Source organism: Dama dama, chromosome 10 (genome assembly GCF_033118175.1).
Source record: "Dama dama isolate Ldn47 chromosome 10, ASM3311817v1, whole genome shotgun sequence".
NCBI classification, from domain to species: Eukaryota; Metazoa; Chordata; class Mammalia; order Artiodactyla; family Cervidae; genus Dama; species Dama dama.
The window spans coordinates 9,381,277-9,394,060 of NC_083690.1; the positions used below are offsets into that span (position 1 = coordinate 9,381,277).

The 12,784-nt window shown below is 53.0% G+C and overlaps 1 protein-coding gene across 1 annotated transcript in view; it reads right to left on the reverse strand.

Moving 5' to 3' along the window:
- USP7 (ubiquitin specific peptidase 7) overlaps nt 1-7,527 on the reverse strand; it is a 53,267-nt gene extending 45,740 nt beyond the window's left edge. The window contains exon 1 of the mRNA XM_061152802.1: nt 7,373-7,527. Within this exon, the coding sequence (XP_061008785.1) occupies nt 7,373-7,457 (85 nt within the window). The 5' untranslated portion in view covers nt 7,458-7,527. The remainder of the gene's footprint in view (nt 1-7,372) is intronic.
- Nucleotides 7,528-12,784: the final 5,257 nt, after the last annotated feature.

The window sequence follows — 12,784 nt, forward strand, 5'->3', positions numbered from 1 at the left end:
CACACTGTATCTTTCCAACACGCAACATGACACTAACGCTACCAGAAAACGCCTGCTAGCTGAGGCTCCAACCAGACTGTTTAGGTGAACTCTGGCCATCAACACTTTCTGCACGACCGACACGTGCTGCATCTGCTCGTTCCGGGTGGCGACGTTGGCCACGGGCGGCGACTGAACCCCTGCGGCGTGGCTGGTCAGTTAAGGACTGCAATTGCCACCGTGTGGCCGGTGGCCACCTTACTACACAGTACAGGTTACACCCTAAGCATCCTCTCTCCTGCTCCCAAGACCCGAGTGGCCTTCTCCAGCAGTACGGGTCCCGGGAGGAAACCAGGCTTAATCTGTTCTTATCAGTAGCAGTAGGAGGCTTGGAGTGCTTCAGAAAGAGGAGAAGCCCCCTGGCTAGTGCGGGCTGGACATCACACAGAGCTGGAGGAGGGGGACTGCCCAAAGCGTGGGGCTCAGCTCAGCAACCTCACCCACCAGCTTCTTGGGGGACATCCTGCGGGCCAGGCACGCCAGCCCCATCTGCTCTGCCTCTGCCCTCACACGCTAAAGACAGGAGGGAAAGGCTGAGATTCGTGGGGAAACACTCTGACTGGTCCATCTATGATGGCTATAAAAGAGAAACTGAGGTTAGGGATTGAGGAATGTCTTTAACCAATTCACACTCAATTTGTTTGACTGAATAATTTCTCCTCCAAACTGACAAACTACCAACTCTAAGAAGCTAGCACTTCCAAATTACCTACTACCAACTATATTTCAATTAGGAAAAAAAAACTACCTGCCCTTCACTATTTCAGAGGAGCGGCTGAATATCTAACCATGTAAACAGGTTAAAGAGTATTACAGGTGCTTGTTTGAAAACTGCAATTGCACCGGGTCAATTAAGAGCCTTGAAATGTAATTTATTCCCCAAAGTCATATTGATGAAATGTACTTGCAATTCTAGATGCATAAGCCTAGTTTGCTCAGCCTGTAGAGAAAAGCGCCCCCAAGTCCTTCTGAAAGCGTCATAAAGGGGGTGGTGGGAGGGAGCCAAGAGGTCAGACTGCCGCCCAGACACCTGGGGTCACGCCCTGCATGTGATCGCGCTCTGCATCACACATCACCCCAACAATCTCACACAACCCCTCTCCAAAGCACAGGCCAGTTTACCAACTTACTGCACCAGTCAGACCTTCTCCTGGTCGATATTCCTGGGCTGGTACCTCACACGGGACGCTGCCCTCCCAGTAGCAGGATGTCAGGGAAACCAGTCACTGGCCTCCCTTGCCCAGGGCAGGCGGGCAGGCAGGCGGGCCTGGGTTTCGAATATCCTATGCCAGGCGGGAGAAGCTCGTGGAACTGTTGTGGCTGCACAAGGACGGGAACTTCCCTCCCTTTATCGTTTAGGTTCCCAAATGACACAGAGCCACCCACCGCCCCAAGACTTTGACATGGTGCTCCCTCACATTTGGAAAGGTAAAGCCCCGGTCGGTCGACTGGATGACCTGCACCCCCTGGAAGGTCACCTGGGCATCTCTGCGAATATTAACATAACAGTGGTCCCAGCCAAGGGGGCGGCAATGCAGCACCAGCTCTGACCAGCGCACCCAGGCGGTGCGCCTTCCAGTCCCGGCCTTCTCTGCCCAACACCAATAACAACGACACTCCTCCTCCTCAAGGCGTGACCCCGCGGAGGCCCCTCCCCCCCATCCCCACACCCTGGCTCTTCCTAGCTCACAGCAGCATCTTTAAGTTCTGGAAGCACTCACTCTTATCCAGGTCCGTGTATTTCCCTACCCAACAAACTTTCCAGTTACCTCCGGCTGCCAACTTCCAAGTCTACACCACCAACGCTCAGAAGTAGGCCTGCTTCTCTTCAAGAGGGTTTCAACACATGTGACTTCTCATTAGCCGAGTCGTGTGTTAACTTACTACCAAAATGGCATAACTGACTTTCTTGCCTACGCCTGACACTTAAAAATCCTGCTTCCTCCAACTTTCCTAAGTCCAAATTAGTTCAAAACAAGAAGTTTGTGAAGCAGGTGACATTTTAACATTTAACTGTCATAGTACATCTCAAGAAACACCTTGTTACAACTCCAGTCTCCAAAGTTCCTTTGCCTTGGAAATCAAGGAGAAGCACCCAGGCTATGAACTATTCAGGCAAAAAACCAGAAACAATAACAAACTCAAAAATACTCAAAAGGAAACATCATTAAGGTCCATTGATGCCCTGTGTGTGGGAAAAGACCTTTTCCTGGCAAAAGGATCAAAAATGCCAATCGAAGCAACTGAACGTTAAAAGCAATAAAACTGAATTAGCAGCTATCAAAGCGAAATTGGTTTATGGCTTCGGCATTCTCTTTCACACCAACTTGGCCAGCCAGCCACCTCCGGTACTACTGTTTTGCCTTAGGGTTGCCGTTTCCTGAATGAGTGTCTCCCACAGAAACACTTAACAGAAAAGGAACAGTCCCGGGGTGAGGAAGGTGAGGATACAGCGGCAATCCCACAGGTCAAAGACACGGCTCTTATGCAAGGCTAGTGCCTGAGACCACCAGATAAGTTTGGGAAGATGAATGAACGGCTGCTGGGCCTCTTTCCTGGGGTCTCTGTGCTGTGTGCAGCCAAGGAGAGGCAGACACTACCCACGCAAGAACAGGGCCTGAAAGCCACGGCTGCCCCCGTGCAGTGCAGGTGTGTGCGCGCGGTCGGAGCCTGAAGCACAAAGTGGGCCAGGCATCCCAGCGGGCAGGCCTGGGCAACTAGCCATGCACCTGGATGAGGAAGGCAGCCCACCTGAGTCCTTTAAGCAGGGTGGGGACCAGGCAGCCTGCGGGGAAGAGAGGAAGCCGGGAACAGTAAGAGTCCTATTGCAAAGTCCCCCCGGCATGAGGCAACAGGGGCCTGGCGGGTGGAACACCGAAAGGGCTTGGTTAACAGGATGTGGGATTTAGAGACAAGAACTCAGGGCCAACTTCCAGGTTGGGACACTCCTGTGACCTGGCCTCCCTGCGACAAACGTGATTGGCAACCACGTCAAGATTCTGGATACTGGATAATCGTCAAATAATACCCTCAGCAGAAGGCCCCCAAGCTGACCAGGTGTCCCAACAGTGTCCCACCGCACCAAATCCACCATCCTCTCCTCCTGAGCCCATGGCATTTTTCTTAAAATATTCTATCATTAACCTTAAATATCTGCTTAGGCACATCAAGCCCAGGGTTTCATAAACAATGCTGCTTGGTCAGTTTGCTTCCTAATCCATGTTAGGATATAATTACTGCAGAAACACGAATGTCAGCCAGCCCCGCCTGCGCGCGGCACGCCTGATTAACCTGCGCCTGTCCCCGCCCCAACTGCGACCCTGTGACCATCACAACACGGTGACTGAACACCACAGCGCCCCACTCCGTGCCCAGCACTGCACACACCTGCCTCCACCCTCACGGCCACCCTGCAGGGTCCCACCGACCTCCCTTTCCGGGATGCAACAACTGAGGGCTTAAGCAACGTGCTGAGGTCACACAACAATTAAATGGCAAAGTCCAAGCTCAGACTCACGCCTGGCGCTAAGCCTGTACTCGTTCTCCTGCCACTTGCGTTCCTTGAGTCCACGCAACGGCTTCTTTCTCCCTTTCCACAAAACTGACTGCGCCCCCACCCCCAAAAAAGCCAAGATGAAAGTATACATTTTTTCCCCCAGTATGTGTTATAAAACTTGATCAATCTTTTGTTAATAGATAAGGTCAGCAGTCTGGAAGAATCAGGAGGGTAAATGCCTGTGGAGAGTAACTTTCAAACCCATCAAAACTTGACAGGCTCACATAAGAGTCAGATGTTTTTAGGTTTGGCCTAAATTCTTCAAAAAAAATTTTTTTTTTCCTGGATTCTCCAAGTTGATGCTCACTTCGTAGGGTTCTTTTACCAACCGAAGCTACTGTGAGAGGATAAACTATATTCTCACATTATTTGACTTTTGCCTTGTTATGGTGCTATTTGAAAAGGAAACATGCTTTAGATGGACTAAAATGCCCAGGTGTAGTCTATTTGGATGCACGTGTACAAGACAACTCACTTTCTATTCCTAAACCTGCTTTAGCAGAAAGGTAACTTGAAACTCTGTGAAATCTACCCACACAGGTTTGAAAGAAAAAGAAATCCACCATTGGGGCACCCCAAACAAAAAGACACAGAAGTCAGTGACGAATTCTTTTCAGAAACGGTGGACCACACTCATTGATTTGCTCCCAGCTTGGGGTCCTGGTAGCAACAGTCTGAGCGTTGTACAAAAGTTTTGTACAAAAGTACAAAATGAAACTGTCTGTCCCCATTAGTCTCAAAGATGACACTCAGACTGCTCACGCGGGCAGCAGAATCACACCAGGGAACACACACCGAGGTACTGACGCTGGTGCCAGCCAGCCCTGAGCAGCAGAAGGGAGGCCTCGGGAAAACTTCCTGTTGACTCCAAGGGGGCATGAACAGCCCTGATTATCACCTCTCAAGTACCCCAGAGGGCAGAGGCCAGTGCGGGTCCCTCCCGCAGCCCCCTGGCCTGCACTGCCTCGTAGTTGGAGGGTAAATAAACTGCCGAGCAAATTCATTCCTGGCCAGGCCCCGATGGAGGCCACACCTCAACGCTGCTATTTGCCTCCCAACCTGAAAACGTGCACAGGCCTCACAGGAAGGAAGCATGTGGTCGCGACCCCAGTGAACTGCCACCATACCCGCCCCCCCATCTTTTCAAACCTCTCTGCCCTTCCGAACTTTCCCAACTGCTCAAAACAAGACATTTTTAAAATAACTTGGCCTGAGCAGTTATTCTCCAGCAGACATACAAAGGTTGTGCAGAGTCAGTCAAGAAAAAAATAAATAAATGCGACCCCTTTTACAGCAGAGCAGGAGAGCCAATTAACCTGTTGACAGGGGAAAAGCGCCAATCTAACCAGCCTCTCCGGCTCCTCTGAAACCAGCCTGCCTAGGAGCAGTGGGCAAGCGATGCTCCTCAAGGGCAGAGCTCCTCAAGCTGATCAGAGCCCTGACAGCTTTCAGCTGCTGAGTCTGAGGTGAACACCAAACAGGTGCGAGTCATTTGCAGAGCCTGGCTTATGAAGCCAGGCACAGTGGATCACCACAACCCCACCCTTCTCACTTTTTAATAGGAAGGATTCTTTTAAACCGAGCACCACATTTGAGGAGTGGGAAGGCTAAGAAAGGCTGACAGAGATTGCCTGAGACACGAGCGGCTTTTTAGACGGCACACCTGTAGGAGCTCACAGAGTGTCGACAGCCGTAAGCCTACAAGGAGAAGGTGACGACCGTAAGCCCTACAAAGACAAGGTACCTTCTGAAAAATAAATCCAGGACAGAGACCCACTTGAAAGAAACAAGGGTTGTAAGTTTATGGAATCAGTAGTAGTAAACTACAACCTCTGTGATCCAGTTTGAAAAGGCAATAAATTTGCAGGTTAGTGATTTTATGGGTGACTTTTCCAACGCAAACTTGGATATGAGAACCAAAAACTCCTTGAGAAAATAAAGTAGTCTTAACAACAGGCATGACTTCTGAAAATTCTTCCCCCACTCAACACTCTCTGGTCTTTGAGAAAAGCCCTTGAAACTTGTGGACATGACTACTTCCCCAGAGACGCAGCTCTACCCCAGAAATCCGCTCTGCATTGGGGGTCATGCTGATCAGCTATTGCTTGTGTTCAAAACACTTGAAAAAGTGCTAAGACAACCTAACTATTGGGTTTTTGTCTCGACTGGATGATACTTAAAAAGGACACTGAAAAGCAACCCCTTTTTTAATATTCAAAATCCTCCCGGGCAACGTAATCCTCTGGCTAGTTGGCTTAACGACACATGACAAAAGCTCTATGAAGTTGTTGCCTTGCTGGGGTCAGAAGACACAGCCCCAGCCTGGCCGTGGATGGGCTGCCCTGTCCCCCATCAGTGGCCACTGAAATCCCAGTGGGAAGTGCTTTCTGCCGGCATCTCCACCACTTTGCCTTTTGCCATACTGCAGGCCAATTTTTTTCAGGGCACATTCAATTGCTGGCCGCCCCTTGTTATTCACAGGGGAGTACCAGTCACGGTGAGAGTTTCCACCAACCAGGGTGCAGCACCCCACGGCAGGAACGCTGCCTTAGCGCCCCTGTTCATTTCCGCAGCCCAAAATCTCCGGCTGAAAGCAACTTAAGTACAGCTCATTCAATATCCCCTTCATTCAGAAGCCCTCTTTTTGACTCCTGCCTGTCTGTCCCCCTCTCGAAATAGCTAAGGACCCTCTCTGAAGACTTCTTACACTTTGCCCTTTCAAGCACTTGGGCCACGAGCCTTCGAACCACCAGCTCTGATTGTGCTATGTAAGCCCAAGCAAGACCCTTTCCTGTCCAGACCCTCTACATCAAACCTCTATTACCAAGCCCTTGTTATTATCTCAAAGCTGAGTAGTCTGAAAAACTGCCGGCATCTAGACAGAAAATTAAGTTACCTCTGAAGTCAGGCTGAATTCGGAGGTAAGGAGTCGTAGGCTGGTGGGGGTGGGGGGTGGGGGTGGGAAGCGGTTCACGTAGTTTCAAACGCATACCTGGCCTGAGGCACCGCACACAGCCAGGTTACCTAACTCCCCGCAAAACGACTTAACTCGGAAACGAAGAGCGCGCCCGGTTCCGAATCCTGGGCCCGTCCAGAGGCTGCGAACCTCTGCGCCCCTTGCAGGTGTTTCCAAACCAAGCCGGAGGCCAGCAAGTGTTGCTACGGAGCGATCGGGGAGGTGGGGGGGGGGGGGGGGGGGGTCGGGGGGAGCCCCGCTTCGAAGCCCCCGGTGGGCTCTCGGGGGGGGGGGGGGGGGAGAGTGCGCGCGAGCAGGTGCGGGCCGAGCTCCAGAGCCCACGGAGGTCTCCGGTTTCCCAAGCGTAAGCGGGGAAACCACGCGACGCCCCACCGGGGCCGTGGGGGACACAGCTCCCCGGAGCCCGGCTTCCCCACCCGAGGCGCACGGCAGAGCCCGCAAGCGCCCGCGTCCCTCCGCGGCCGGGCCCGGAGCGCCCTCCTTTACAACTCGGGGGGCTCCGGGCGCTTTGTGCCGGCCAGGAAGGCCGCCGGGGGACCCCATGTGCCGGACAATGCAGCGGGCGGGGAGGCGTGGGGGGGACGGTGCGCAAGCCGCCCGCCCCCCACCCGCCGGGCCCCCGGCATGACGGTGCAGCCTCGGTCGGGCCGGGACGGCCCGGCCGAGGCCCGCGGGCCGCCCGGAGCCTGCGTAAAGATGGCGAGCCCCTCGCGTGGCTCCCGCGGCTCTCCGCCCCCCCCGCCCCGGCCACAATGGAAGGCGCCCCCGGCCCCCGCCGCGGCCGGCCCGCGGGGCCTCACCTTCCATCTCCATGTCCTCGGGCTCGCTGAGCTGCTGCTCGCCCGCTTTCTGCTGCTGCTGCTGCTGCTGCTGCTGGTGGTTCATGTCGGCCGCGGCCTGGACCTCGCCTGCGGCCGGGGGCCGGGGCTGCGGGCCCGGCGGGCGGGCGGCGGCGGCGAGCCGGGGCGGCGGCGGCGGCGGCGGCGGCGGCGGGGCGGCCTCCTCCTCCTCCTCGCGCGCGTCGTCGGCGGCGGCGGCCCCGGGGCGGCCCACGGCGGGCGGCGGCGGAGGCAGGGAGACGCGCACGTACTTGCTCGCGATTCGCCCAATCTCGGCGCCGAGGCGGGCGGGCGGGCGGCGGGTCGGGCCGGGCGGCCTCGTCGCTCGCTGCTGCGGCCGCCGCCGCCTCAGCCGCCGCTCCCGCCGCCGCCGCCGCCGCCGCCGCGGGGCCCGCCTCCCGCCGCCGGGGCCGGGGCTGCGGGGCCGCGGGCCGGCCGGGGGCGGTGGGCGGCCGGGCGGGGGCCGCGGAGTCAGCCCCGCCTCGGGCCGGGCGCGGCGGGCGGGAGGCCTGGCCGGCCGCGGCGGGCCTGCGGGGCTGGGGGCCGGCGGGAGCGGCGGCGGCGGCGGCGGCGCGGGCGGGCGACGGGCCGGCCGCGCTCGGGGCGCTGCGGCCTCCGCCTCCTCGGCGTCGTCGTCGGGGCTCCGGCAGCGGACGCGGCGCCCGGCGGCTCGGCTCGGCTCGCTCTCAAAATGGCGGCGGCGTGAAATGTCACATCCGCATGGGGGGCCCGAGAGCGAGCTTGCGAGCGACGAGAGCGGGCGGGCGGGCGGCGCAGCGAGCGGGCGGGCGGGCGCCGCGCCGGAGGGCGGAGCGGGAGCGGGGAGGCGGAGCGGGGAGGCGGAGCGGGGCGCGGCCAGCCCGCCGCCGCCGCCGCCGCCGCCTGGGTCCGCCCGCCCGCCCGCCCGCCCGCTCGCGGCCCTCAGCGCAGCGGCCCCGCGCCGCCCGCCTCGGCCTCTCCCGACCCGGGGGGCCCGCCCCGGAGCCTCGCGGCCCAGCCCCGGCGTGCGCGCCCGGGGGCCCCAGTCCTAGCGGGGAGAGTGGCCCCGGCAGGTGCCCCGTCCCCGGGCGTGTGGTCAACCCAGGAAGCCCCAGGGCCGTCCGGGGAGGGGGGCGGGGGGTGCAGTGGCCGAAACCCTGCCCGGACCCAGTGACCGCGGGAGGGTTGGCTGATGTCGCCCGGGGACTCGGCAGAAGACGGCCCGGATCGGAGCGAGCGGCCGGCGCCGGTCAGCCCTTGCTGGCCCTGGTGATGATTGTTTTACCTCTTTGAAAACAGATGTGTAATCCATTCATCCCAGTGCCGCGCTTTGCGAGAACTTTTCTCACTGTAGCCCAAACCAGACACCAGGTTTTGGTCCCCTCAGAACCAGCCCAAGTACCTCTTGATCTGGCATTAATTGATTCCCTTCACATCAACCCAATCTGGCTAAGATCATTTAGGGCCTGCCTCCTTCCCATTCCTTGGGAGACCGGCGACTGGGGTCTCAACTTTCTGATGAAAACCAAGGCAGTGTGGATGAAGAAGAGAGTGGAGAAGGATACATACATCTCTGCGTCTCTACTGTATCTCTTAGTGACCGTCTCCAGGGAGAATATAATTTTGCCCTCAAATGACCAGGAAGATTTTCTATCTGCTCATCTCCTGTCCCTGCATTTCTCTCCGGTTTTCTCTGCTTGATTCACTGTCCGTCTCCCTACCGGGAAAAGAATGTTTTGTTCTCTGTGGTATCCCAAGCGCCCTGGGACAGAGCAAGTACTCAGATACATATTTGTTGAATGAATGTATGATTCAAATGTGATGAGATCCCGCCCGCCCCCTCAAGCATTTCCCACCAGTGAATTTCTTGCTGGACCCAAGCAGTGACATTCAAGAGGGAAGGAGCCACTTCTCGAGGAATCAGTCCAGCCCCAGCATCTCCCCCCAGATTAGGAAGAGGTGTTGTTATTCACACAAATGCTAACGAACGGTTCTCAGATGCAAATGAACCCTTCTCACTTGGGGGAGGGCAGACAGGACCGCTCTGGCGGAAGGGGTGTCAGGCAATGATAGTGGTGCCTATCGGGTTCCACACTGGCCAACCTTATCTTCATCACTGGGTTCAGAACCAATCCGGGAATTAAAAAAGGATGAGAGTAAGGAATACCTTGCATGATGGTTAAACTAAATGTGGTACACCCAATACAGTAAAATACTATTTGGCAATGAAGAATGGATTAATATAAATTAATTAAATGTAAGTCTATTATATTTAAATTATTAATGACATCATTCAAGATGCTCCTATTCTTACTTTTTCTACACTTGATAAAATATTCTCAGAGAAATGTTACTATGTCTCACTATAATTATATATTTTTTCTTTTCCCTTGTATTTATTCTGATTTTTTGCTTTATCTTTGTTTGTTGTTAAGGTGTCTAATGATTTATGATGTCTATCTTTGTGAATTATACCTTTTATCTTTAAAAATATTCATCATTTCATTTAAAATAAATTTAATTTTTTAAAAAAGCTGGATGAGGCTTGAAAACACTGTGCTTAGTTAAAGAAGCCAGACAGAAAGGATCTTATAGCTCATGATGATTCCAGTGACACGGAATGTCCAGAGCAGGAAAATCAACCTATAGAGATGAAAGATAGATTAAGGACAGTTAAGGGTTTGGGGAGTGACTGCTAGGAAGTCCAGGGTTTCTTTGAGGGGTGATGAAAATATCCAAAATCTAATTTTGGTGATTGTCCAACTATGAACATACTGAAAATACTGCATTGGCAGGTGGATTTTTTTTTTCTTAATCACTGAGTCACCTGGGAAACCCCAGACATTATCCATATGGAGGTGCGAAGAAATTAGTTCAACAGGATTCTGGACTGAGGGGTAGAAATGTGTGGAGATGGTATGAGAGCCTAGAGGTCACTTAGGGAGGTGGGGACATATTCTATATAGCAGATGTGGGCCATAGTCATACGCTGATACAAAGAGGGACCCACAGGGGAGATGATAATTCTGGGAACCGGTTTACTTTTTCATAGTACTTACCAGCATTCTCTTTTATTCCCTACAGCCTTCATCCTAGATGGCTTCCCTGGTAGCTCAGGTGGTAAAGAATCTGCCTGCAATGCAGGAGACCTGGGTTTCATCCCTGGGTCAGGAAGATCCCCTGGAGAAGGAAATGGCAACCCACTCCAGTATTCTTGCTTGGGAAATCCCATGGACAGAGGAGCCTGGTGGGCTACAGTCCATGGGGTCACAAAGAGTCTGACAACTGAAACGACTTAGCATGCACACACAGCACAGCAAAAAAGAGAAAAACAAACAAAACGAACACGTGTAAATCATCTGTCCACTCCTAGAAGCATCTTTCTCACAGCTCTGTCCACAGAACCTAGCACAGTGCCTGATATATAGCAGATGCTCAATAAAGGTTGAATCAATGCTTCCACCCCAGCTGATGCTTACTAAATGCTATTGAGGAGCTAGGAGCTGTCCGGGGTGCAAAGATGGGAAAGACAGTACCTGCTTGCTTTCAAGGCATCTCAGATGGATTTTCGTACTTCTTTGCTCTTTTCCTCCCTTGCCCATGTTTCATAGAGGAGTGGATGGCAGGTGGAGAATTTATCCCTAGGCCCCCATGACTACTAGGAAAGCAAGACCAGTGCACTTTGAGGCCTACCAAGAAGGCCCAGACTCAGTTATTCCTGAGGGCTGTGTTAGTCTGTTTTTTTCTTGACCCAGTGGAATTATTAAAGCCCTTTTACACTCAGAAGGGGTTGCTGGGGAAGAATTCTGCAGAAGAAGTAAATCAGCTGTGGAAAGTCTGCTTCCTGGGAGTCTTAATGTCAAGATGCTTCAAAGAAGCTGTTTGGAGAACTCTGTTTGGGCAAGGGGATTGGCACTGTTTCCGATCACTGCCAACTTGTTTTAAATTTCACAACCCCTACCCCGGTTCTGAGAAACCAGAGACCAGAGGAAGAGACAGAAAACCGGGGAGACAGGAACCTCTGGACCAGCTGCCTTGTCAGTAGGTACAGCCAAGGAGGGAGGGGCCACCCTATCACTACTGTCTGAGCAAAACATATTTTGCCGCTCCCAGGGCCCCAGCCATGACTTGGCATAAACAGCTGGTCAGCTTTTTTTTTCTTGAGACCCACCCAAACTATTTACCTACCTGGAAGGTAGGTTCTCATCAGGGTCTAAAATAAATTAATGGACATGTCAAAGAAGAAATGGGAGTACCAAGCACATTTTTTCTTTTTCTTTTTTTTTTCAGTGTAAGTGTTATAATCCATAGTTGGAAAGACACAACCTAAACCCCTAACCACAAGGTTAGTGAGGATGTGGGCAGAGAGAGAAGGCATTCGGTAAAGGTCGTGCAGCTGTAAGCAGTTCAGGAGGGTAAGAGGCTTTAGGGTGTGGAACCAAGTGGTCCAAGGGGGTTCCACAAACTTGAACTTGGGAGACTGACTCAACCTCTTAGAACTTAAGGTTCTTATCAAGGAAATGGGGAGGCCAGTTTCTATCTAAAGGGGCTGTTATGGAAACCAAGTGAAAAGATAAGACTTTTCTCAGTTTCCCATCCAGAGATTGTGAGATGGTTCTTGTAAGAGAGTGAATGAGATCCCAGCCATTCCCGATTCCTGACACGTCATCCTTTCACTCAAAACTATTCATAGGCTGAGTACCCACTATGTGAAAAGGACAGGGCTGCCTAAGGTAAACACATGGCAAAAATGACCATGGGGTGGCTAATGAAGTCACTTTGCCAACATGCTTCTAGGCTGTGAAACAACAAAACCTTATTTATTTTATTATTATTATTTTTTAAGATTCCTTTGGATGTGGACCATTTTTTTAAAAGTCTTTTTTGAATTTGTTACAATATTCCTTCTGTGTTATGTTTTGGTTTTTTGGCTTCTAGGCATCTTAGCTTCCTGACTAGGGATCCAACCTGCACCTCCTGCGTTGGAGGGCAAAGTCCTACTTAACCAGTGGACCACCGGGGAAGTCGCAAAACCTTAATACCCTTAAAGCAAACTCTTTTCTAGAATGAATGTTCACAGTTGGCTGGTGTGCTATAGATATTGGGGTATCGTTTACTCAAAAAAAAAAAAAGAAAGAAACAGCTCACAAAAAGATGCTTTGGTAATATGAATGGGTTGCCTCCAAGTTTAAAGACAAAGATGCCCTAATGAGAGGCAGTGAGACTGTGGGTGCCTTCTTTTCCTGTTTCTGTTTGTTTGCGTTTTAGGAAAATTTGTCAGACTACTACCACCCATCTTGGTCAGATCTTCTTAAAAGGGTAAGACTGTGGAAAGGAAAGGGAAGTCGCTCAGTTGTGTCCGACTCTTTACAACCCCGTGGACTGTAGCCTACC